This window comes from Odocoileus virginianus, chromosome 16 (genome assembly GCF_023699985.2).
Source record: "Odocoileus virginianus isolate 20LAN1187 ecotype Illinois chromosome 16, Ovbor_1.2, whole genome shotgun sequence".
Classification (NCBI taxonomy): domain Eukaryota; kingdom Metazoa; phylum Chordata; class Mammalia; order Artiodactyla; family Cervidae; genus Odocoileus; species Odocoileus virginianus.
The window spans coordinates 17,993,950-18,020,136 of record NC_069689.1 but is presented as its reverse complement, the minus strand read 5'-3'; the positions used below and the strand labels follow the sequence as shown (position 1 = coordinate 18,020,136).

Below are 26,187 nucleotides of genomic sequence, written 5' to 3'. Positions count from 1 at the left end.
CTTCATCTGAAAAGGCATTTTCTCCTTTGCTTTGGGAATTCATTTGAAAGAATTGTAGCTCACAAATGAAATCACAGTTTCCCACTTAATAGTTTTATGACAAAGAATAAAATTTATGAATTACAGATTGTGATGATTAGATCAGGGGTCTGTTAAGCGTTCACTCAGCCCTATGGAGACATGCCCCTAATTCAAATAATCATAGGGACCCTCTGTGATGGCTTACTACATGTTAGGCACTTTAGGTACAGTAATCTCATTTAGTCTTCTCAACAATGGCGTAAGGCAGGCACTTCTATTATTACATATTACAGATGAGGAAACTGAGGTCTGGAAAGACAATATTTGTGGGAGTCACTCAGTAAAAGGCAGAGCAAAATTTGAATCCAGATATATTTGCCTCCAAAAGCGTGGCTCTTTCTACTACATAATCCTGGTAGGTAAGTGATAGGTAGATCCTTTGCTATTCGCCAAGTTAACCTAGAACTATATAGACCAGAATTCACCAGCCTGCTGGTTAAACTTGGCCCACGGCATATTTTCTCCGATGAGCTTGAACTTGCCATTTCTCCTCTGACTCCCAAGCAGGAAGACCCCACAGCTTCTCGGCCAACACCCTGTAGCCTCTGGCTTGGTGCATCACTCATTCACAGCTCCACCCTGCAGGCCTGTAAGTTGCCTAGACCCTCTCATTTCGTGGGGGTGGGATTGCCACAGTGTCACTCAGCAAGGCAGTGGCCAAGCAGGACTCGAGGCCATGCTTTCAGCCTCTCAGGTGCCCACCTCTCCCTAGCATCAACACCCCCATTTACGTGACTATGGCCTGCCACCCTGCCTCTACACACCCCCACCAGTCAGTTCGACCTCATTCCAGGTCAGGGCTGGTCTCTCCAAGGTGAGCCCCCTGGCAACAGCTCATCTCTGAAGGGTGCACGGGACATTGGCGGAGGCTACGGATTTAGTGGAACGAAGAACTGGCTTTTGAATCATGCAGTCCAGACAGGCCCCTGCCCACCAGCCAGTGGAGAGGGAGCCTCCTGGGGCTGCCTGGCAGACGCCCTGATTTCCACTCCTTCAAGTGGCCACTTGGAAAAGAAAGAAACCAGCAAGTAATCAGGCGTGAAGGACAGAAACCCTCCAGGTGAGGACAATCCCGCTGCTCAGATGGGGGTGCGGGGGCGGGGGCGGGCATGGTGCGGGGAAGGCTCCAAAGAGGTGGAATCGGGCCAAGTTCAGACCGCAGGGCGTGTGCCCAGAGCCTTCAGCTCAGAGAGCTCACCGCGGGGCTACGGGCTGGGGGGCGGATGGCGGGGAGCACAGACAGTCTCTGCAGCCGGGTCAGTCAGGGACGTTCCCGACCACCCGCTCTCTGACCACCAGCGAGTCTTTCCATCTGGCTGAGACTCCTTTTCATCAGCTCAAGATGCAGATGGTAATTCCCCTCTCCCGACATTTTTGTGACGAGTAAATGAAATGATGTCTGTCGAGTACTTAGTACAGAGAGGGAATCACAGAACAGGAAGGAGTGCTAAACTTAACGGCGATCACCTTAGGAAATCCAGGCTCCTAGGAATGCCAGGCTCCTAGGAATGCCAGGCTCTGGGCTAAGCAGCTGACACTCAGGCAGCCATTTCTTCTTCCAACTGGAATGTCGGGTGACAGCTGGTGTTTTGCTGAAATGAAATCACAGCTTGCAATGGGCATTTGGCTTCATTCTTTGGGACGCGGCATTCCTACGCTGCTGGGCTGCATGTGTGACTCAAGGCTTCCCCACGTTTCTCTGTCTGAATGAGCAACTGGGAAATCCTCGCCCAGATGGTGCGTTGCCTCATCATTTGGACTTTGTATGGTGTGAACACATCCTTGTGTTTGTCAGGGGGATAATATTTTGAAAATAATAAATGGATATGTCTTTTGTTCTTCTCCAGGAAACCGTGTTCCCCAGCCTAGCTCTGGGGCTGGCGTGGGGTGGGAGGAGGTTCAGACCACACAGATGGAGGGAACGGAGAGTCTGCCTCTTCTGGACCCTAGTGGACTGGTGGCCGAAGGCAAAGGCAGACAGATGTAAGGCGGGGCTGGGAGGCCAGGTGGGCCTGTCTGCAGCTTCCCTCTCTGGGGTGAGAATGGTGTGCCCAGACGGAAATGTACCAGGGCGCCCACAACATGGTGGCACACAGCCTCCAGGAGAAGGGCCTACAGCCCTGGGGTGGGGTTGGGGGGCTGTGAATAGAAGCCCGCACCCCACCTCCAGCAGCCTCTCCCGGCTTGCCTGAGCGTGCAGATTCCAGAGCCCAGGTGGCTAGGCTGAGAGAGCAGGAAGACGGGCAGACCTGTGGCCGGGAGAAGGAGCCTGCCGCAGTGTGGACACTGGCAGCGGGAGGCATGGCCACCCTCACAGACCGGAAGGGCCCAGACATAGCCCTGCAGTCACCTGTCCTGGAAGGAGCCCAGGCCGGCCACGAGACCTGCCGGGACCCCGAAGATACACGTGGTCTGAACCTGACTCTACCCGCGCCAGAGACCACAGACCCCCACTCAGAACCCAGCTGGGTGCCTCCTGGAGGGGAACAGGCTTGAGGAGGCAGTTCTCAGTCTGAGCACCTACCCCAAAGAGACTGAGTCATCCAAAAGAGACCAGGGAAACTGGAGGAGGCCCAGACACCAACAGCTGGCAAATTCAAGTTTTCCTAGTCCCTCAGCCGCTCCCTTCCATGCTCAATGAGGTGGGAATATGCTCTGAACAGTTATGGGGAATAAAATGCTATATTCTCTTCTTGATACTATGTGGACAGTGTTAGATGTGTAACCCACAATTAAATAATCAATTAATTAATTCTACAAATATTTCTGGTGCCAATCACTTCGGGAGTCTGGAGATTTGGCAACGACTAAGACCCTAAAGTGGAGAAGGAAATGGCAACCCACTCCAGTACTCTTGCCTGGAAAATTCCATGAATGGAGGAGCCTGGTAGGCTACAGTCCATGGGAACACAAAGAGTCGGACATGACTGGGCAACTTCACTTCACTTCACTTCCCTGGTGGCTCAGCTGATAAAGAATCTGCCTGCAATGAAGGAGACCTGGGTTCGATCCCTGGGTTGGGAAGATCCCCTGGAGATGGGAACAGCTACCCACTCCAGTATTCTGGCCTGGAGAATTCCATGGACTGTATAGTCCATGGGGTCGCAAAGAGTCAAACATGACTGAGCGACTTTCATTTCCACTTTTCCACTTTAACTTTCAAGACCCAAAAGTAGAGTAGGCCCCTGTCTTCATACTCCTTACTTTATACGGGAGAGGAAAGACAGGAGATGCATACATTTATCAACAAGAGTCCTTAGCTGGTGAACAAAGTGAAAGTCACTCAGTCGTGTTCAACTCTTTGCAACCCCATGGACTATACAAGTCCATGGAATTCTCCAGGCCACAATACTGGAGTGGTTAGCCTGTCTCTTCTCCAGGGGATCTTCCCAATCCAGGGATTGAACCCAGGTCTGCCATATTAAAAATAAACTAAGGGGACATTTAGAGAGGACTAGGGGTGGCTGAAGAGAGCCACAGCTGATAACTGGAGAGAGAGTGGCTGGAAATACCTCAGATGGCAAGGGGCTGGCATACGTGAGGAGGTCAGAGAGGACAGGGTAGCCGAGGGGAAGGAGGGCCTGGGAGAAAGGGTGAGGGGGTGTGGGTACAGGAGAAGCAGAGGCTTTGTGAGCCAGTGTAAGCAGTGCGGCTTTTAAGTGTTAAAAAATGTCAAGGGCAGGATTTTAACTCATGTATGATCTGAGGTATGTTTTGTAAGGACCCTTCTGGCTTTTGTGGGAAGGATCCGGAGGGCGGCAGGATAGAAGCAGAGCACCCAGGCAGGGGTTTTCTCTGTGGTCCAGGCAAGAAGTGATGGTGGCTTGGATGGGGGTGGTTGGAGCCGAATTAGGCAGACGGATGTAAGTGTTTTGGAGACGAAGTTGAGAGGATTTGCTTGCTTATTGTGTGTGTGCATGCATGCTAAGTCACTTCAGTCGTGTCCGACTCTGCAACCCTGCGGACAGGGTCCCTCCAGGCTCCTCTGTCAGTGGGATTCTCCAGGCAAGAAAACTGGGTTGGGTTGCCATTTCTTTCTCCAGGGCGTCTTCCCAGCCCAGGGATTGAACCTGTGTCTCTTACTTCTCCTGCATTGGCAGGTGGGTTCTTTACCATTAGCGCCACCTGGGAAGACCTGCTGGCTTATTGGCCACTGGCAGATGTTCATCCCTGAGACCATGTCCCATTTGAAGGGTAAGGAGAAATAAAGGCTGATTGTCAGGGATTGGGCAGAGAAACAGTGGTGGTGGAAGGGGCCAGGTGTGGAGATGAGGACAATGGGGTGAAGAGAGGTCGTGGGCGAGAGTCAGAAATCCTTCTGGGTTTGACAAGATGCCCCCGGACAGCAAGTGTGTGGTTGGGTGCACTCAGATCTGGGGATGATGGGGGGGCATGGTATGCATTTGAGGGGAGGTGAAGGCGGGACAGGATGAGCTCCCTGAGAGGGTGTGGCAGACAGACGAGAGGGATTCCCCAGGGATGCCCGGCCGGGGGGCGGCAAGCCGGCCACGGCGCCCGGCTAGCGTCTTTTCTCATCACCCTCGACAACTAAAATGGTGCTGTTTGTCATCTCTGGGCAGTGAACATGACTGTGGGCCTGAAATCTCATGTACTCATTTCTAGGATCCAGGCATGCTTATTACACTTATTTTTAGTTTGACATAAAAATGAAATAGAAGATTAAGTTCTCACAGAGAACATATGAACCCCTGATAATATATCCCACTTGAAAGGTTGAGGGCAAACCTCCAGGCGAAAAATCAGTGGCGTGAAGCCAGCCCCCTGGAATTCCACAGGACAGGGGCCCCCTACTTGTTAGTCCTTCTGTTTGAGGACAGGTTCAGAGCGGACTCACTGGAGATCATCTGTGTGGTGGGCTATGTTGCCACCATCCTCTGGACCCCTTGTCTTTCTGGGTAGATATTGGGCTTGGCTCACCTCAAGGGGGTGGTACCCTGTACTCTGACATCCCCTGACCTGCATGCCCACCATCAGAGCGCCTCTTTCTTTGCAGGGAGGGGGGTGGGGGGGTTGCCTGACTCCCTTTAAATAATTGGGTTATTTTCACGTATCAGTGAATCTGAAAAGGAAGACATTTTTGAAAAAATTAAGGGGTGTCGGGAGGGGACGTGAAGATCAACAAACCAAATTTTGTGCTTGCTTCTGCTTTCTAACGGTGGAGACAAGTCACTTCTATGCTGTGGGAGGATTTCCTGACGGCCCCTCTTAGCTGGCAGGCAGTACACACTCATGACCTTTGGGAAGGGTGGCTTGTGTTTGCCTAGGGCAAAGGCAAAGGAGCACGCTTGCCCTCAGCCAGCTCTGAAGAGAAGAGAGATTAAGCCTGGACCTCCTGGCTTTTGGGGTTCACTGTTCTCTGTTGGCCCCAGATGGCCCTGGCTGTGGTTAGCCAATAGGAAACGACCCCAAACCCCGTAAGGAAACCTCCTAGAAGACATGGGGGTGTGACATGAGTGCAGGAGCACTGGGCTGGGGTCAAAGGTCAAGGGCTTCTGTCAAGGGGGTGACTGAATGACCACCTTGCAGCCTCGTCAGTGGTGACCATGTCCACCAGAGGGCTAAATGATGAGAGCCCAGTGCAAGCTCACAGGGGCAGAGTTCTACTTCCTGTCCCTGAGCAGCCATCCCAGGAAGACCCTCTTGATGCCACCCGGTCACCCACAGAGAGCCATCAAGAGTGAGGCCCACAGTCAGGCCCTTGGGCTCCAAGGGAGCCTCGGGCCACTGCTCCTCACAGCGAGCCCTGGAACGGGAGTAGTGGGGTGGAGCAGGCTATGTGCTTCCTGCCGAGGGGAGGCGGGCAGCCCAGGGCTGCCATTCACATTGTTCTGGAAGCCCTGCAGGCCTCTCTGTTTTCCAGAAGCCCTCACTACTCCGCGGGGGCCTAGTGAGGGTGCCTCACCTTTGGTCGAGGGGCTTCCCAAGTCTGTGGCCCCCATGACTGGGGCGAGACCTCCTTAAGAGTGAGAGAGGAGGGACCACCTGTGTCTCAGGCCTATCTCTGGGTCCTTCTCTGGGGTTGAGGGCATCCTTAGACTCCAGGTTCCAGTATTAAATGGCAGGAAGTGAGCAGGAACTAAAGAGCTTCCTGATGAGGGTGAAAGAGGAGAGTGAAAAAACTGGCTTAAAACAACATTCAAAAAACTAAGATCACGGCACTCAGTCCCATCACTTCAAGCAAATAGAAGGGGAAAAAGTGGAAGCAGTGACCAGATTTTCTTTTCTTGGGCTCCAAAATCACTGTGATGGTGACTGTAGCCATGGAATTAAAATCACTTGCTCTACCGTGTTCATGGATTGGAAGAATCAATATTGTCAAAATGGCTATACTACCCAAAGCAATCTATAGATTCAATGCAATCCCTATCAAACTACCAACGGTATTTTTCACAGAACTAGAACAAATAATTTCACAATTTGTATGGAAATACAAAAAACCTTGAATAGCCAAAGTAACCTTGAGAAAGAAGAATGGAACTGGAGGAATCAACCTGCCTGACTTCAGACTATACTACAAAGCCACAGTCATCAAGACAGTGTGGTACTGGCACAAAGACAGAAATATAGATCAATGGAACAAAATAGAAAGCCCAGAGATAAATCCACAAACCTATGGTCACCTTATCTTCGACAAAGGAGGCAAGAATATACAATGGAAAAAAGACAACCTCTTTAACAAGTGGTGCTGGGTAAACTGGTCAACCACCTGTAAAAGAATGAAACTAGAACACTTTCTAACACCATACACAAAAATAAACTCAAAATGGATTAAAGATCTAAATGTAAGACCACAAACTATAAAACTCCTAGAGGAGAACATAGGCAAGACACTCTCCGACATAAATCACAGCAGGATCCTCTATGACCCACATCCCAGAATTTTAGAAACAAAAGCAAAAATAAACAAATGGGACCTAATGAAACTTAAAAGCTTTTGTACAACAAAGGAAACTATAAGCAAGGTGAAAAGACAGCCCTCAGATTGGGAGAAAATAATAGCAAATGAAGCAACAGACAAAGGATTAATCTCAAAAATATACAAGCAACTCCTGAAGCTCAATTCCAGAAAAATAAATGAACCAATCAAAAAATGGGCCAAAGATCTAAACAGACAGTTCTCCAAAGAAGACATACAGATGGCTAACAAACACATGAAAAGATGCTCAACATCACTCATTATCAGAGAAATGCAAATCAAAACCACAATGAGGTACCATTACACGCCAGTCAGGATGGCTGCTATCCAAAAGTCTACAAGCAATAAATGCCAGAGATGGTGTGGAGAAAAGGGAACCCTCTTACACTGTTGGTGGGAATGCAAATTAGTACAGCCACTATGGAAAACAGTGTGGAGATTTCTTAAAAAGCTGGAAATAGAACTGCCATATGACCCAGCAATCCCACTCCTGGGCATACACACTGAGGAAACCAGATCTGAAAGAGACACATGCACCCCAGTGTTCATCGCAGCACTGTTTATAATAGCCAGGACATGGAAGCAACCTAGATGCCCATCAGCAGACAAATGGATGAGGAAGCTGTGGTACATATACACCATGGAATATTACTCAGCCATTAAAAAGAATTCATTTGAATCAGTTCTAATGAGATGGATGAAACTGGAGCCCATTATACAGAGCGAAGTAAGCCAGAAAGATAAAGACCATTACAGTATACTAACACATATATATGGAATTTAGAAAGATGGTAACAATAACCCTATATGCAAAACAGAAAAAGAGACTCAGATGTATAGAACAGACTTGTGGACTCTGTGGGAAAAGGCGAGGGTGGGATGTTTCAAGAGAACAGCATCGAAACATGTATATTATCTAGGGTGAAACAGATCACCAGCCCGGGTTGGATGCATGAGACAAGTGCTCGGGCCTGGTGCACTGGGAAGACCCAGAGGGATCGGGTGGAGAGGGAGGTGGGAGGGGGGACCGGGATGGGGAATACATGTAAATCCATGGTTAATTCATGTCAATGTATGACAAAAACCACTGCAATGTTGTAAAGTAATTAGCCTCCAACTAATAAAAGTAAATGGAAAAAAAAAATAAAATCACTTGCTCTTTGGAAGGCAAGTTAGGACAAACCTAGTGAAGATGAAAGTGTTAATCGCTCAGTTGTGTCCGGCTCTTTATGACCCCATGGACTGTAGCCGCCAGGCTCTTCTGTCCACGAATTCTCTAGGCAAGAACCCTGGAGTAGGTAGCCATTTCCTTCTCCAAGGGATCTCCTCAACCCAGAGATGGAACCCGGGTGTTCAGTATTGCAGGCAGATTCTTTACCACAAACCTAGATCGCATATTAAAAGCAAAGACATCACTTTGCTGACAAAGGTCCGTACAGTCATAGCTATGGTTTTCCAGTAGTCATGTATGGATATGAGAGTTGAAGCATAAAGAAGGCTGAGCACTGAAGAATTGATGCTTTTGGATTGTGGTGCTGGAGAAGACTCTTGAGAGTCCCTTGGATAGCAAGGAGATCAAGCCAGTCAACCCTAAAAGAAATCAGCCCTGAATATTCATTGGAAGGACTGATGCTGAAGCTGAAGCTCTAATATTTTGGCCAGCTGATGTGAAGAGCCAACTTATTTGATGCTTGGAAAGATTGAAGGCAGGAGGAGAAGGGGACGACAGAGGATGAGATGGTTGGATGGCATCACCCACTCAATGGACATGAGTCTGAGCAAAATCGGAGATAGTGAAGGACAAGGAAGGCTGGCATGCTACAGTCCATGGGATTGCAAAGAGTCAAACATGTCTTAGTGTCTGAACAACAGCAGCAGCAACAAATTGGGTGAAAGGGGTAGGGGAACTTGAAGATATTTATTGCCTGGGGGTGGGGTGGGGGGCAGGGGAGAGTGGAGGAGGAAAGTGAGTGTCCAGTGGGGCTGGTCACTAGTCAGGTGGGGTGTGTGTGTATGCCCCAGGATGAGGCCTTAGGGAGGCCACCGCCTGGAATCAAGTGCCACTGGTCACTCCCGCTCACCGAGATGCCACACTCGCTGTGTCTCAGTGCGGTATTGTGGAGAAGGAAGAATGGCCATTCTCCCTTGGTCAGGGGCAGTCATTCCAGCACACCTCCGGGGGGCCCCCCGGGGGGCATGTGGATCCCACTGTGTCTCACACCAGGGTGGCAGCAGCAGGACCCCAAGCAGGAGGTGGGAGGCTCATGTGTGGGCATGAAGCCGGCAGGTGGGCAGAGCATATGCTGCTGTTTGCCATGGTGGTCTCTGGAGCTGGAATCTCAGCAAAAAGCCCCAGAGATGCGAGTGGAGACGGGACGTGGCAGGGGACTCTGCCTCTCTGTGCTGACAGCTCCCCAGCCCCGGTCCTCGGCCCCTTCCCGCCCCCTCTCCCAGGCTGGCCCTGTTTCCTGCTGCCACCCCCACCCTCCACTCCCTGCCCGGGCACCTGCAGGAGTTGGCAGTGCCTTGCACACAGGCCTGGTGTCGCCTGCCTCCTGGGTGGTTGGCCTCGGGGTTTGCTCCCATAAATTCTACCAGGCTGGAGCGCAGGGCCACCGGGACGAGGCCTGAAGTGTTCCACCGGATCTCTACCAGGGGGGACCCGAGTGGGCCACCTGTGGGTAGAGGAGCTCTTGGTGTGGCCCAGATGGCAGTTTTCTATTAACGACAGCAGTGACAATGATCTCAGTGATGGCCACTGGCCACTGCAGGCCCAGTGTATGCCAGGACCTGTGTTGGGTTTCAGCAAATGACAGCTCGTGGAATTCCAGGGGTACCACTGAGATGACGACCTCCTGGCTCTCAGAGGGGACCTCCATGGATTCCCTGCTCTGCTCTGATCCCAGGTGCCTGAGACATGGGCCCTTTCCTCCTGAGACCCCGTGCGGAGCCGACATCCCCCTGAGCTGTCGGGTTGGAGAGCACTCTGACCCCCCAACTCTGGGCACACAGAGCCCTCCCAACTGCCTCTGTGGAGCTGACTCTGAAGCCGTGGGGACCCAGGTGATGGGGCCCTGCGACACCCCACCTGTGGGGAGATAGTCTGGGCCGGGGTTCCCTCCATCATGTCCGGTGGCTGTGTGCTGAGACAGTCGCGTCTGTGTGCAAACCCAGCCCCACCCACTGTCTGTGTCTGCGTGACCTTGGCTGTCTCCAAACTGTTGCCTCAGCCCTCAGATAAAACCGATGAGGCTGCAGTCTCTCTCCATCTCACCCTGACAATCAGAGAGGAACCCCTTCCCTCCAAAAACCCGGGGAAAGAGGACTGCTCCTGCAGGGCTGGGACCCATCTGCCTGGGGGCACAGGGCGGGCCGCCACAGTGCTGAGCAGCTGGGTGAGGAGGCGCTGCAGACCAGTGGGGGCCGAGGTCCGGACCGGGGGTGGACATAGCAGGAGCCCCGCCACTGGCCACAGCTCTAGCCATCTCCCCTCCAGCGTGGGCCGCGGGTTCTTGCCCCCCATGATTCTCATTAGGACTTGTCAAATAAGAGTGACTGGCTCATCCAAGCTGCCTGGCGCTTTTCCAGTTTCAGCACCAAAGGTTTGACGTTTTAGGAAAACCTCCCAGTCCCAGGTGAACTAGGATGGTTGACCAGCCTCCTCTTGATTGAGTCAAGGATCAAGGTGGCTCGATCTGGGGTGAGGGAAAAGCTGACTGCCTTGGAATCCCCATAAATGCCGACCTCGGGGAATTATGATGAAATCATATAGAAACCAGGCAGGCAAGGGACCAAGACCAGCCAGGTGTCCAAGGTACCCGGGTCTGCAGCAGAGCTTCAAGGGAGGACCACACCTGTGCACTGTCTGCCCTCTCCTTCCCACTCTGCCCCCGGCCAAGCCCCCACCACAAATGGCAACAGACAGCCATCTTTATAAGTATATTTTTATTGAAAATAAAAAGGCATGGTGCTTTCTTCCTCTAAGTAGCATGTAGCCCACCCCTCACGCTGCCTGTCCTGCTTCCTACACAACATCTCAGAACAGAGTCGACATCAGAGGCTCGTTGGTGGACAGGAGGGCACCGACGTGTGTATTGGTCCATTGAGACAGAACTGGGAACAGGAGCCATCTTCCCGTGCGCTCTCAGCAACCGTGAGGAAGGCAGGTCTCAGGGTATTTACATTCATGCATTAGATATCGCACACTACCTGGGCTGTTGAAATCATACTTTGTACAGATTCAGAGAGTACTGTAATTATATATATATAGATAGATATCTCTTTAAATATATATAACTATATATAATATATATGTCTATTTTTACAGCTATTAGTCTTTCTTCCAAAACTTGCTTTAGAAGCATCTAAGGAACACCTGAAACCTCTGGAAGATCCTATATGCCATTCTAAAGCTGGGCTTGACAGGAGACGGTCGAAAAATATCTATTTGAGAAAATGCAGAAAAGGAATGTGCCTGTCGTTCTCAAAGGTTCAGAGTAGCCTGAGGATTGGTCCGTGTTTAAGGGCTGAAGATATATGCCTGAAATTTAAGTTTAAGTTCAAATACCAGGCTGGGTGGTTTTATGGATCTTCTGTTGCTTAAGCTGAAAATCCACGGGGGGCTCTCTCCCTGCACCCGTGAGGGCTGTCTTCCAAATGGCCGGTTCTGGGTTTGTTCTCAAGTGAATTCTCTTTTAAAAACTGGGGTCTTTTCTTAGTTTTCACTAACTGGGCGAGAAGAGATTTGACAAACCCAATCTGGGGGAATTTATGTGCAAACGTTAGCTTTTCACGGAGCCTGGGCTGTGTGTCCCCAGGGAAGTGGATACTGGCTCCAGAGTGAAGGACTGATGGTTTTCTGGGGATCCTGATGGGGAGCCTGGCTGGGGCTGGAGGATTAAGTTAATTGCAAAATCTGAGCCACTCAGGTTTAAGCCCAGGCTGCGGAAGGTGGGATCAACAGGCTTTTGCAAAAGCTGGAGTGTGCCCTGCTTCCTTCCATGTCCCCCCCAGACTGACTGCCCAGGACTCCACGACCACTCAGCCAGGATTCTTCCCTCTGGTCACAGATGCTCTCCCATCACTCCTGGACCAGGAAAGTGTGTGCGTCGGGCTGGGGTCCTGCCTGGGTGTCTGCTCAGGGGACGGGCAGGGGATCAGCAGGAGCCACAGGCAGTGAGGAAAGCACGCTGGGACGGGGTCTGTCCTGCTGAGGGGCCTACAGCCTCTGGCCTGCTTGTCACTCAGCTCAGCATCCTTGGCAAGTGGAGGGCACGAACCGTCAAGTACCTACTGGGTGGGGCAGGGAGGAAGGCCACGGGGGCCCCGCGCTAAGGCACACAGGGAGAACAGAAGCCGGTCCAGAGCCAAGCCAGTCCTCACGCGGGGAGCACTGAGAGGGGGAAGAGCCTCCCTGGGACGCTCTGCCCGGGGCCTGGCCTCAGCCTGCACCCACTGACCTGGCGACAGGACCTGGGCCAAGGTCACGGCGCGTTCACCTTCTCCCCTGCTCTCGGCACACAGACGCCTCCGTGGGCACCAGGGCTCCCGGGCGATGGATGTTTCAAGGTTCAGCCCAAACGGGGATTGGTTTTCAGTATGTCAGTCTCCCCTGGATGTGAGTCTCACCTGTGGCCCAAACGCCCTCCAGAGAACAACTGACACTTGTGGTCTGGGAGGCAGGCAGGGTCCCCGGCTCGGACCCTACATAGCCAGAGAGCGGAGCCCCTGGCTGTGATGGGTTCCTCTCAGCAAGTGCGTGGAGGGTGAGGGAGCCAGGGCCCCAGCAGTGTTCTCCCAGCCCTCCGGGAGTGCAAAACCGCAAGGCTGCTGTGGGCAGTGATGTGCCCACAGGGTGACTGGCTGCTGGCGAAACAGGCTGGCAGGTGGGGGTCACTTGGCCAGTTAGATGGGGGTCACCAGGCCTAGAGGGTCCCTCTCTTCCCATCTCCTTTCCTTCCCTTCGTCCACCAACCACTCCGGAGGACTCAGCACTTTCAGAGCACAGGGGACATTCAAGGCGCCCATAGAAGCATGCGGGCTCCCTCGGGATGACGGCAGGCCTGGGGCTCTCCGGAGAGGCTCTGAGTACCAGGCCTCAGGGAGTGTTCAGGGGCCCAGCATCAGGCCGGTGGGTCCAGGCCGGAGCGCCGATGGTGGGTTTGGCACGGGGGTGGCCTCTGCCGGGGGGGCAGGCAGGGCCTGGCTCACAGGGAAGTGTCGGCTCCTCTGAGGTTCAGATGTGGGAGTGAGTCTGAGGACAGGTGTAGTGGCCCCCGTCCTTCCAGGGCCCCAGACCTGGGGTTCGGGGCGTTGTTTTGCCCTGGACGGTCAGACCCCACCCGGGGGTGTGACCGGGCTCCTCGGCTCAGTCCGGACTCCGCAGGTGGGGCGCACAGCCCCCCGTGGCGGGGAGTCAGGAGCCAGGGGCCCTGGGTGTGATGGAGATGGGAGGGAGAAGGCAGGCCCTGAAGACTGAGACAATGATGGGGCAGCGGGAAGATGGGTGGGAGCACCTTTGAACGGGGACGTCTCGTGGCTGCGCCCATGGCTTCTGTTGGGAATGGCGTGGTCAGGGAAGAAGCAGGCGGGCTTCCTGGTGGGGAGGGGAGGTCTCCTTTAGGCGAAAGGGGCGGGGGCACCTCTTCGCCCCGGCAGACAGGCTCCCGGCCTTCTCAGGGTGTGTGCTTTAGGCACCAGCCGGGGGGCTGTCCGTGGATCAGACACAAGAGGAGGAAGAGACACGGGGCCTCAGATGGCAGCGCTACCCTGGAGGCCGCCCGCCGGTGAGCCTGGCTCAGCCTGGTGTCCGCAGCATCCACGCCGTGGGCTGACCAAGGGGCGAGGCTGGGCAAAGGAGGCTTTCTTCTTTGGGAGGCTCGAAGCCTGCAAGGCGATGAAGTCCTGGGCAAGCCCAGTGTCAGCTCGTGTCCACCCGCTTTCCCACGTCCACCAGTGCCACCAAGGTGTCCCTCTGGCCAGCAGTCCAGGGCCTACGGACTCACACCATGGCGCTGTTCGCGTCCACCCCTTTGCTGCTCTGCGAGGAAGTCATAGGGTACTCAGCAACGCCAGTGCCGTTCTCCTCTTTTCTCAGGGGTTTCCTGGGGGCAGGTGGAGGAGTGGGGAAGGCAAAGGAGGGGGAGGCAGGGACATCCATTAGTTATCAGCGGCTGGTTGGGGTGTATCTTACCCTCCCAGTCACCCCACCAGGCTCTGGTCCAGGTCAGCATCCTTGGGGTGCTAGCCCTTGTGGTCTTATGTTATAGGGTGACCATATACTGTGTCAGGCAATAGGACATAGTGAATAACAAAGCAGGGAAAATAGGTGTGACTTGGAACTGTTCTGGACAAACCACGATGTATGCTCAGCTTGGTATGCTATCTGGTCAGCCTTTGGTTGATCTCTTTGATATGAGCAAATAGACATGAAGATGAATATTTGGGGTGCAGAGGGTTAAAAGAGGTGAGGTGCTCGTGGTTGGGCTTTGTAGTCTTATCTCTGGGAGGTCAAAGGCAAGAGGAAAATGTGATGAAGTGGGTGGTGGTAGCGCTGTTGCTGCTCATGGCGGTGGATGGGGTGGGGATGGAGATGATGGGGCCGGTGGCATCAATGGTAAAGGCAGTGGTGATGGTGAGCGGAGCTGGTGGTGACAGTAATGGAGGTGGCGGTGGTGATGATGGTAGAGTTGATGGCGGTGATGACAGTGATGGTAATGCTGGTGGTGGAGTGGATGGTGGTGTTGATAGTGATGGTGATGCTGGTGGTGGAGTGGATGGTGGTGTTGATAGTGATGGTGATGCTGGTGGTGGAGTGGATGGTGGTGTTGATAGTGATGGTGATGGTGGTGGATGGTGGTGATGACGGCAGTAACAGAAATGGTGGTGTGGTGGATGGCAGTGATCATCATGGTGATGGCAGAGAGGGAGACAGTGGTGACAGTGATGGTGAATGTCCAAACTAAATCAGTGCACACCCATGGTTCTCAAACACTTCACGTTGCATCACTGGAAGCTCATTCCAAAGGCCCTTTAACCCCAGGAGCCATTCCTCCTAGGCACACTGGGCATGGGGAAGGCTAGGAGGGAAACCTCGAGAAGGCTTGTGCTCACTTGCTGAGACTCTGAATTCACAGCACTGCTTTCTGGCCTGGCTCAGATCCTACCTCCTCTCTTGGTCATTCAGGAGGACTTCAGCTCCCAGCCCCAGGCCTGAGTGACCACAGCCTCCTGATGGGTCCACACCATACATGCTGTGTAGCCCGACCCCATGGCACAATCCTGCTGTCTCCTGGGTGGACCTGAGGCCCAAGAGGTGGCAGCTCAGTCACCTCCTGTATCCCCAAAAACATTGGGGCTGAGCCTGAACTGGCTTTCATTGTGTGTTGTCTAAACTGAATGTTTAGGTCATCGTTGAAAGCCTAGGGATTGATTGCTTCTGCCTTCTCAAATGTCCCTAGCGCCTCCCCAAACCCAGCGGGAGGACCGGTAGGCAGACAGCTTGATGACTATGGGATAAGGTTGTTGGCGATTAGTTTAGGGGAGGGAGGGTCTGTGAGGTGGTTATCAGTAGTTTCAGGGGGACAGGACTATCAGGCCTGTTCAGAGGCAACATGATGAGCAGCCACACTCTTGTCCCCTCTCACAATGGTCCCCTGAAGAAGCCAGGCCTGAAGTTGCAAGATTCATTTCATAGGGAAGCTGAGGCTTTGGGAGAGCTGTGACTTGCCCAGTGACCACTCCATACCCCACCCACCAGTATGTACTGGGGCTTGGAGCACCACTCACTCCTACCATGTCTTGATCCAAACATCTTTCTACTGAATCACCATTCTGCTGCTACTGATGATAAAGGGGACCTCCCGCACCCTCCATCCCCAAATGGGCCCTGTAGTCCAATCACCTTGGGAAGGCCCTCCTCCACCCTCCTCTTGGAGATTCCCCTAAGTTCTCAAGACTCTGCTCCCAGAAGCCTGTCTCATTTTGCTTTAACCCAGCACATCCTGTGTTCTAGGGTCCCCCAAACCCCATTTCTATAGATGCTCACAGACACTTTCTAGAACTCAGAAAAGGCTCAGAAGAGTTGCCTTGTTTGTGATGGGCTCCTGGAAATGACAGGCTCTGAGTCTCCCTCTCCCCCAGGCCTTTCTCCCTCTGTTTCTCTTACCCCTTCCTCCCTCCCTCCTATCCCTTTCCAGGGGCCTCAAGCACTTCTGACCTTGCTCTGTGGGCTTGATTCTGACTCAGTGAGTTCTACATGACCTGAAAATTGGGGGTTGGGGGTGCACTTTCTTACAGTGAGATCCTGTGTGGCCCCCAACACGAGGCCCTTGAGGGACTTAACCGACATTCCTAAATTTATCATCAATACAGAGGGATTTCATCAGAATCAGAATTCCAGAAAATAAGGTCAAAAATCTCTGCCCCCTCTCCCCCCAAAAATCTCTGGGCCCAAAGATTTTTCTGCTTTTCTCCCTAATAAATATTCCGTCTTGGGCTAGGTCTGAAAAGTCAACTGAAATGGGTAAGGACAGGGGAGATGAGGCTTAAGGGCCTTTGAGGGTAGATAATGCCAAGATGAAGGGGTCCTGGAACTTAAAGGGAGATGGGTAGAGCCTGGAGGGCACAGAGTTCAGCCCTTTTTAGGGAGGGGGTAGGAAATGAGCAGGATTCCTTCCTCCATGAGGAGAAGGGACATTTCTAAAGCCAGGCTGCTGCTGCGAGACCCCCATTCCTAGGACTTGGGTGGAGGGGACGGTGGCTGGAGGGACACTGGGGTCAGGACCAGGAGAGAGTCCCAGGGCCTTCTCAATGGCTCAGCCAGCTTCCCAGACAGGAAAGGGGGTCTCAGTGGGGTCTCCATCCAGCAAAGAGGACAACTTTTGGCTAGTGCAGCACCTCTCAGGAGCAGTCCAAGAGCCTGGGCGTGGCGAGGGGAGAATGGGCTGTCCCAAGGGCTCTCCTGAGAAGCACACTTGGTCTGCTCCCCTCCCCCATGGAGCTGAGTTGTCAGCCACTCTGCTCCCTGGGCTGCTGTCCCAGCCCACTCCCCGAAGCCCTTCCATGATTCACTGGAGCCTGGTGGACACTGGAGTTTTACCTACAGCAGGACAACGCTCTGCCTTGAACACCTACCCCCATCCCCAACCTCTCTGTCAGCACAGCACTTCAGGGTGACGCTGCGGAAGGGCTGGGAAGCAGATGTCTGCTCACTAAACCCAGCTCTCCCACCTTCTAGCTGTGTGACCTTGGATAAGTCACTTAACCTCACCATGCCTCGGTTTCCTGGTCTATAAAATGGGCACAATAACGGGGTCCATTTCATAGACCTATGGGGAGGATTAAATATGTTAATGCATGTCAAGCCCCTCAAAGTAAGTGCTCCATAAGTGCATGTTAGTTCTCAGTATGATACAGCTGGAAAGGGGTCAGCGCAGAGCTGCTCCTGTTGCCAGTGGTCTCCAGTCTGCAGAGACTTCCTACCTAGTGTGCGCCCCGGGGGGCTCCTGAGTGCTGGGGGGCTGGTGGGGACCCAGCCCGGCCCCCTGTGAGCCACCTCTGGTTCCTGCTAAACCAGAGAAAGGCCCTTCTGCCTGGGTGCAGGAAAAGCTGGGCACACACGGCTGCCTACATGGCCTGGTTCCTAAAACCAAGGAAAAGGGAAGTGAGATTTTCCTTGGCTCCATGTCCAATTCCCATATGTCACAGGGCAGGGTCTCCCACCTTGAGAAAACTCCCACCCTGGGATCCCCATGTCCTCTGCTTGGAGGGCGGCCCTGACGGCTCACCGCCAGCAGAATGCCTGGGTAGGGAGAGCCAGGACCCCCTTCCGGTTCCTGCTGACAGCGCTGTGATGGGTTCCCCCCTCAGCCCCCGCTCTGTGGGGGGTGGGGGGAGCTGGAGGCAAAGAACAGCTCTGAGACCCTGAGAGTGGAGGCTGCTGGCTCGTTTCCTATGTCCCGAAGCCCATGGAGGGTCTGTTCTAAGCGACGTGAGGTTAAAGGTCTCAGACTTCCTCTCCCAAAGGTATTTATTCTCCCCATGGCCCATCCCCAGCACACACACATACACATATACCACATCATACCACACACACATCCATGCCCATATACACATTCAATAACACACATCCACACATGCATGCACATATACACTCATACATGCCTATACACACATGCATACATATGCACGTACACACACACACACATCCATGCACGCTCACATACACAGAATTCCATCATGAGATGCCTCTGTACACCGCAGACTTCTCCAAATCTGGGTCTAGAAACAAACAAACAAACAAAAAGCCTTTCTGGGCCACTGAGGGCATCCCCTGACAATGAGAAGCAGCACCCCATTTCTCGCCCCAAATCCTCTGCCATCACCAGGGAAGATGAGCCAGGCATGTGGCTATGAACAGCCCCACACTCAGTCAAGCCCCCTATGTTCACTGCCCCTGCCCCCACCCCTGCCCAGGGTTTCCATGTTCAGCCATGTCTGCTGAGCCTGTTGAAAGATGGTGCTGCGGAGGTTCTGGGACCGGGTCCTTCTTGGGACCCGGCTGGCAGGACAAGGCCTCTGGATCTTATTTTGAGTGCAGGGGAGCCATCGAGGACTCCTTGTATGAGGAATTGCTATTTATCCCTTTACCCTACCCCATGACCTTGACCCAGTGTATCTGGAAAGCTGAGTTCCAAGAGAATGGAGTTTCTTGGGGATAAAAAGGTCTAAGAAGCAGAGACTTGTCTGAGTCTCCCATCTGCCAGCACTGGGCTCCATGGCCCCACTGCACAGAGGATCCGAGGCAGACAGAGCAACTGGCCCTGCAACAGGCCTCCTACTGCTGGGAGGGGATTTCATCACCTATCACAGCACGCAGGACCCTTGGAGAGGGATGTTAGTTGCTCACTCATGTCCAAATTTTGCGACCCCATGGACTGTAGCCCGCCAGGCTCTTCTGCCTATGGGATTCTCCAGGCAAGAATACTGGTGGGTTGCCATTTCCTTCTCCAGGAAATCTTCCCAACCTAGGGATCAATCCTGGATTTCCTGCATTGCAGGTAGATTCTTTACTGTCTGAGTCAGTTTTAAAGGTGGAATTTCTCAAATCTACACAAACAAGCTTCCATTCACGACACGGAAAGTCATGGAAGAGTTACTACCTGCCAGGTACATGCCAGGCGCGGTGGCGGAGAGAGACAACATGGGCGAGACACGATGGCAGCTTCCCCCTCTAACGTGTGTGTGTGCGTGTCTGTGTGCAGAGACACTCACACACTCGAGCACACGAACATGCAAACACCAAATGTTTTTAACTGACCTAGAGCAGAGAGCAGAAACACAAATCCAGGGAGAGCTACAACTCAGAGAACCTGGTGAGAAAGAAAAATCCACCCCAGCCCAGGGCACCATGACTGAGGAGGTGTGTTTGAGCTGGGTCTTGAGTGAGCAGTAAGGACTCAGCTGGACCAGGAGGGCAGCTCCCTGAATCCTCAAAGAATGAGAGAGGAAGGCTGGAAACCTCTGCGACCTGAGCCACAGCTCCCCCCCTATGACCATGGGGGCTTATTGCGGCTCAGACAACACAGGGATCTCTCTTGCCCTCCTCCACAGCCTCCCAGCTGCCCGGGGAACCACAGCTTCTCAACTTTCACACACTCAAGAAGAGCTAACCCTCTGCTGGGCCACCCCAAAGCTCCCAAAATAATGTAAATCCTAAAAAGAAAAGTAACTTCACTGACTGATCTGCTATTGAGTCTGTGATTCAGGGAAGATCTTGGAAAAATCTTCCATGATGGAGTCAAGCTGAAGAAACCAAGAACTGGAGTGGAGACGGAGAGGGAGAGAGCTGAGTGTGACAGTTTCGCAGAGGGGAGGCTTGGAAAGCTGCTGAAGACAACGATAGCCCAATGGCTGCAGATCAAGCCCAGAGAGCTACCATCCACCTGCAGAGGAGGACGGAATCTCCAAGACAAACACGGAACTGACAAATTGATCACCTGACGCATCTGACCATATTGGGAGAAGGCACTGCTAACTCCAGAGAAGGAAACTAACCATAGTACACTACATGACTCAGCTGTGAACAATATTTATACATTGTCACACAGAGGGGACCTTGGGTGGTCATTGATCCCCTCACTGGAGGTTCCTAGAGGAAGGAGTTGGGAAGAGGGCAGGAGTTTTGTATTATACATTTCAGAGTAGTATTAGGTTTCTAAATCTTGTACCTTCTATAGTGAAAAATCAGTGGATAATGTTTAGAATTAACAGAAAATGTAGAGTATCCATATCACTTAGGGAAATACCAGGAGAAACAACTAACACTCAAAAGTGGTTGCCTTTGGAACTTCCCTGGTGGTTCAGTGGTTAAGAATTCACCTTGCAATGCAGGGGACGTGGGTTCAATCCCTGATTGGGGAAATACAATCCCACCTGCCATGGAGCAATTAAACCCAGGCCATACCTGGAGAGACCACATGCCACAACTGAGACCTGACACCGCCAAATAATAAGTAAATTAATATTTTTTAAATAGTGGTTGCCTCTTACGAAAGTGATTTGGGGAAGAAAGAGGGACAATCGGGGGCTGCTGGTTTTCTTAATAGGCTGAGACTCATTTTACTTTTTTAGTTACTTGCATATATTGCTTTAGTAAAATAAAAATTGAATTAAAAAGTGATAATGAACATTCAAAGCCCTAACCATACTTTCCAACCATAAAGACCCCTCAAGGGGCATGCATGACACTACTGACACTTGGGATGGAGAAAGCAACCTCGCTTTCACCCCCTTCACTTCCTCTCCCCCATTACCCTGAGGTTCTTTTTTTTCCCTCTCCATAGCACTCATAGCCTTTTAAAACAGTTCATTTGCTGGTGTGTATATGTTTGATCTGCTTTCCCCAGTAGGAGGTGGTGAACAGGAACCCAGTCTTGTTTATCACTACATCCCCAATGCCTAGTCTAGGCCCCAGCACACAGTAGGTGCTCAATAAATTCGTGTGAGCAGTCTGTGCCAGTCAGTGGGTCCTAAGGCCGGTCGAGCAGACCTGGGTGTTCAAAAGTGCCTGTTCTACTGGAAGCAATTCGACCACAAAAAGCTGACACGCGTGCCCGGAAACACTCGGGCACGCGCACACACTGCCGCTTGCTCCCAGGAGCCTCAGGCTTGCTCGTTGTCTGCAATTAGCGGCCTGCAGGGTCTGCCAAACTGTTCCACATCCTTTTATTGGTCTTTCAGCCAATACCCTGTAAATTAGAAGGAAATGGCTGTCAAGTGACTTAATGGCTAATCGATGGTAGAGGGTGCAAGACCCACGCTGTGCGCGGCCAAAGGAGGCGGGGCACTCTTCCTGCGCCTGGGGAGTGGGGATGGCTCCAGGGAGGGGCCTGGGAGGGGTGGGGCCATGTCTCGGCCACACGGGCCTCTTCTCCGCATGAAGGGTGGAGGCCACAAACCCACCTAGGACAGCGGCCTCAGTCTTGGGAGTCCTTATGCCTGTGGGGTGCTCCCTGGCCCTCCTACCCAGGCAGTGGGCACCGTGCACCTTGGAGCTTGTCTTTGTCTCACCGTGGACAAGCTTCCTCCTCCCTGCTCACAGAGCCCTGGTCTTCCCTCCAGACACGACTCTCCCATTGCAATGATATTACTTTGTCAACAAAGGTCCGTCTAGTCAAGGCTATGGTTTTTCCAGTGGTCATGTATGGATGGGAGAGTTGGACTGTGAAGAAAGCTGAGCACCGAAGAATTGATGCTTTTGAACTGTGGTGCTGGAGAAGACTCTTGAGAGTCCCTTGGACTGCATGGAGCTCCAACCAGTCCATCCTAAAGGAGATCAGTCCCGAGTGTTCTTTGGAAGGTCTGATGTTGAAGCTGAAACTCCAATACTTTGGCCACCTGATGCGAAGAGCTGACTCATTTGAAAAGACCCTGATGCTGGGAAAGATTGAAGGCGGGAGGAGAAGGGGACGACAGAGGATGAAATGGTTGGATGGCATCACCGACTCAGTGGGCATGAGTTTGAGTAAACTCTGGAAATTGGTGATGGACAGGGAGGCCTGGCGTGCTGCAGTCCATGGGGTAGCAAAGGGTTTGACACGACTGAGTGACTGAACTGTTGGGGGTAGGGTGGGGGGTGGGTCTGATTAACACCCACGTGTCCTCGCAGAAGTGTGGGCAGTGAGGCCAGGGGCTGTGCTGGAAGTGCCCACTACCAGAGTGCCCAGGCCAAGCACAGCCCTGGCACCTGGCCCAGTATTTACACATCTGGCAGCAAAAGGATCTGGTGACACTGGTCCTCCCAACATCCCAGGGCCGGGAAACAAAAGCTCAGGGAGCTGGGTAGAGACTAGGAGGGCTCCCCCACTTTACAGATGAGGGTAGTGATACCCACTGAACTGGGCTGGGGCTGGGAATGGAATGCAGGGGTCTGGACACCCAGTCCTGGGTTCTTCAAACAGCTCCAGGCTGTCCGGTGGTCTGATGACAGGTACATGCCAGGACCTGGGTGGGGAGAAGGCCGGGATGGAACACGACGTCCAGAATACCTAAGGGCTCTGGGGCCTGCGGGTAAAGAAGTTGTTCACGCCAAAGCCAGGGCAATGAGCCACTGAAATGCAAACTGTGTGGGCTTCCCATGGTGGGGAAATCTCCAGAATTTGGGTTATTGACAGAGGACTTGGGGGCCACTGCATGTGTTAGTCCCACTGGTTAACACGTGGGATGCCCATCCTCTTCCAAAAAAAAACTTCTCAGGGCCCCTGGTCTGGGTGAGGGCCCCTTCCTCTGGGCTCCCCCAACCTGGATGCCCCCTGGGCACCTTATCACCCAGCAGAGCTGGGACATTGGGAATGTTTGCTGAGTCACAAGATGAAATTTGATCCACTGAGTGTGTGTGTGTGTGCATGCGCACTAAGTCACTTCAGTCGTGTTTGACTCTGCGACCCTATGGACTGTAGCCCAACCAGGCTCCTCTGCTCACGGGATTCTCCAGGCAAGAATACTAGAGTGGGTTGCCATTTCCTCCTCCAGGAGATCTTCCCGACCTAGGGGTCAAACTGGCGTCTCTTATGTCTCCTGCACTGGCAGGTGGGTTCTTTACCTACTAGTGCCACCTGGGAAGTAGGGTCTGTATGTAGAAAGTGCTAACCACACCCAACCTCCCTGCTATCAAGGTCAGTGAATAGAGAGGGCACGGAGAAGGTGCCCTGCACCTGCTCCCCAGTTTCCTCCCCTCCCAAGGCCATACCCCACATGCCAAGCCAAGCTGGCACCTGCAGAATCACCTCCTTTCCATCCCAGTTGATTCTAGAACCATCCTTAAAGCAATCTGGCTCCAAAAGGCTGTGTTGCGGCCATTCACAAAGATCTCCAGGACGTCCTCCCCTAGGATTCCAGGCGGTGAGAGGGTTTTTTTTTTTTTTGTTGTTGTTTTTTTTAAAGAAAGCAGGGTTTATCACTGAATTTCCCTTCTAATGGTTTCACAGCGACATGCAATGCTTTTGTTTCCTGAGAGAGAAGGCATGTTTCAGATGAATTATTAACCAAAGAGAATTGATTGAGAGGAAGAAATCCTCCATTTACTCTGGAGAGAAATGCACACAGACAGCTGCTTGGCCAGGCTATCTCTTTCAGAGGTCAGCTGGGGGAGTGGGGAGGGGGCGTTTGCTGTCCTGCACTGGGTATAACTTCTGCTGCCTCCTTCTTCCGCAGCCCACAAGGGGCTGATCCATCTTCTCCAGGTCAAGCTACCTTCCAGGAGGGTTCTGGGAAAACCAGACTCTATTGTTGCCTCCATTGGCCACTCGGGTGCCTGAGTAGCACCCACTCCTGACACTGATTATCCATCTTTGGGCGCCAGGGACGCCCTCTCTGGACCGCGAGGATCTGGACTGGCAGAGGGCTGGGTCTTACCCCAGAAGAGGATGCAGATTTTGGCGCCAAGGCAGAAAAGGGACTGTGCTCCATTTACTGCATGGGCTGGGGTGCTGACACCTTTGCTGGTATCTCCTGGGCTCCCCTGTTTCAGCCAATGGGAGGCACCTCAGGATAGCTGGGAGTGTGGAGAAAGGTTGGGGAGTTTTCTCCACCCACTTGTTTTTCAGGGCTGCATCTCCAGCAGTTCCAACCACAGGTCCTGCTGATTAGCCCCTCTTTTGAGTCTCCAGGCCCTGTAGGTTTCCCTTGTACTGCACCCATCCTCTGTCCTGGGGGTGCTAACAGCTTGCACCTCTGTTATTCGTGAAATGCTTCAAGAATTCTATTGTTCTCAGGATCTGCCCAAGCCCCTGGAGGGAGCTCCGCCCATTCCTTTGGCTGGAGCCCTGCCCACACCCCTGGGGAGGAATTGACGCCCACACCCCGGAAGGCGTCCCATCCACGCTTCGGGAGGGATCCACTAAGCCGTCTGAGGTGAGTTGTCTGTCTTTCCAGGCGGCTGACAGGCTTGGGAACCAAGACCCCAGAGCCGGTGGAAGGAGACGAGGGAGGCTCCTCTGGTGCTCTGACGGGAGGTGGGGTGATACCTTCCCTTGCCTTCCCGGAGTCCCCCAGCTCCGTGGAAGCAAAGCCTGGCAGGACAGACGCGGCGGACACGCCACAGAGCGGAGACATCCAAGTGAGCTGCTTCACCTGTTAGGTTCGCCCAGCCTTCCTGCTGTTGGAGCAGGTAGCCCGTTTCTTCAGGAGAGGTTTGGAGCAGAGAGGAGGCAGAACCGTATCTTTTGGAAGAGCCTCAGTTTATTAAAAAGATGATGCATTTTGAAACCATAATTCTAAAAGATGCATGCCTCATCTTTCAAATAAATTTGTGCTCAGTCGCTTAAGTCGTGTCTGACTCTTTTTCAACTCCATGGACTGTAGCCTGCCAGCCTTCTCTGTCCATAGGATTTTCCAGGCAAGAATACTGGAGTGGGTTGCCATTTCCTTCTCCAGGGGATCTTCCTGACCCAGGGATCGAACCTGCTTCTCTTGCATTGGCCGGTGGATTACTTACCACTGAGCCACCAGGGAAACCCACCAGGAGGTGGGTTGGAGTGATAAATTGGAAAACTGGGATCGACATTATACACACTTCTATAGAAAAAATGTTAATCGATAACTAATAAGGACCTACAGAGCTTTGTAGGTGGCGATAGTGGTAAAGAGCCCACGTGCCAGTAAGAGACGTGGGTTTGATCCCTGGGTCAAGAAGATCCCCTGGAGGAGGGCATGGCAACCCACTCCAGTATTCTTGCCTGGAGAATCCCATGGACAGAGGAGCCTGGCAGGCCATAGCCCATAAGGTGGCAAAGAGTCGGACACGACTGAAGCGCCTTAGCATGCAGGGACCTACTGTATAGCATAGGGACCTCTACGCACTGCTCTGTAACAGTCTGTACGGGAAGAAAGGAATCTTAAAAAAAAAAAAAAGGTGATGCAGCCTGTCTCTGAGGGAAGGGGGTCTTTGAGGGGACTAGTGCCCCCACTCTCTGGCAGTGTCCCCACTCTCTGACGGTGCCCCGGTGGATCTTGAACACTTTCCCTAAAACCGTCAATGGCTCCCTGTGTCTACTGAATCATGGGCCAGCAGCAGCTACACCTGGTTGGACAACCACTTCTCCTTTCGGGCTTGGGGCTTCCTCCAGCCTCCGTCTACCCTTATCTCCAACCCCCCCACGCCCCCCATTTCCCCATCCCACCCCCATCACAGGGGCTTCCTGGTGCTTTTGAATGCCTGCCCTGCTCTGCTTCTTAAAATCCTTCTCCCGCTGCAGCAGGCTCTCAGCTGAAACGATTTTTCATCCACATCAGGGTTCACGTGACTCCTGCCTCTCCTGCCTGGTCCCGGCTGTTGGCCTGATGAGGCCCTTCTTCCCTGGGTGCCTGGCCATATGCAGGTTTTAAGACTTTCAACTTAATGGTTTACTCTTTCCACTTTTGAATTATTAAAGTGAAATCACATAGAGCAACTGATTAAAAGGGCAAAGTTTAAATAACTTTGGTCTTATGATTGCTCAATAGAGATCCTCTAACTTTAGGCCTTAGGGAATTAAAAAAAAAAAAAAACCTTTCTTAAAAATATATTAACAAATCCTCTGGTGTTTTGCAAGCAACATTACTGTTCCTCTTTTGATTATATTGTCCCCTAACGTCCCCCAAAGCCCGGCGTGCTGCAGTCCATGGGGTTG

The 26,187-nt window shown here is 52.7% G+C and overlaps 1 protein-coding gene across 5 annotated transcripts in view; it reads right to left on the bottom strand.

Moving 5' to 3' along the window:
* Positions 1–10,954: 10,954 nt before the first annotated feature.
* The window catches only part of PRIMA1 (proline rich membrane anchor 1), a 68,705-nt gene continuing 53,472 nt past the window's right edge, over positions 10,955–26,187 (bottom strand). For 2 of the 5 annotated variants that reach the window (XR_011491776.1, XR_011491777.1), the window contains 2 exons: positions 17,501–17,660; positions 14,034–14,121 (listed from right to left, as the gene is read on the bottom strand). Coding sequence is in view for 3 of the 5 variants with exons in the window: in XM_020875994.2 (XP_020731653.2) it covers positions 21,039–21,267 (229 nt within the window). In the remaining 2 variants the exon portion in view is untranslated. Of the gene's footprint in view, positions 14,122–17,500; positions 17,661–20,888; positions 21,268–26,187 lie in introns of those variants that run through there. The other 3 variants (XM_020875994.2, XM_070477911.1, XM_070477912.1) reach the window with 2 other exon arrangements.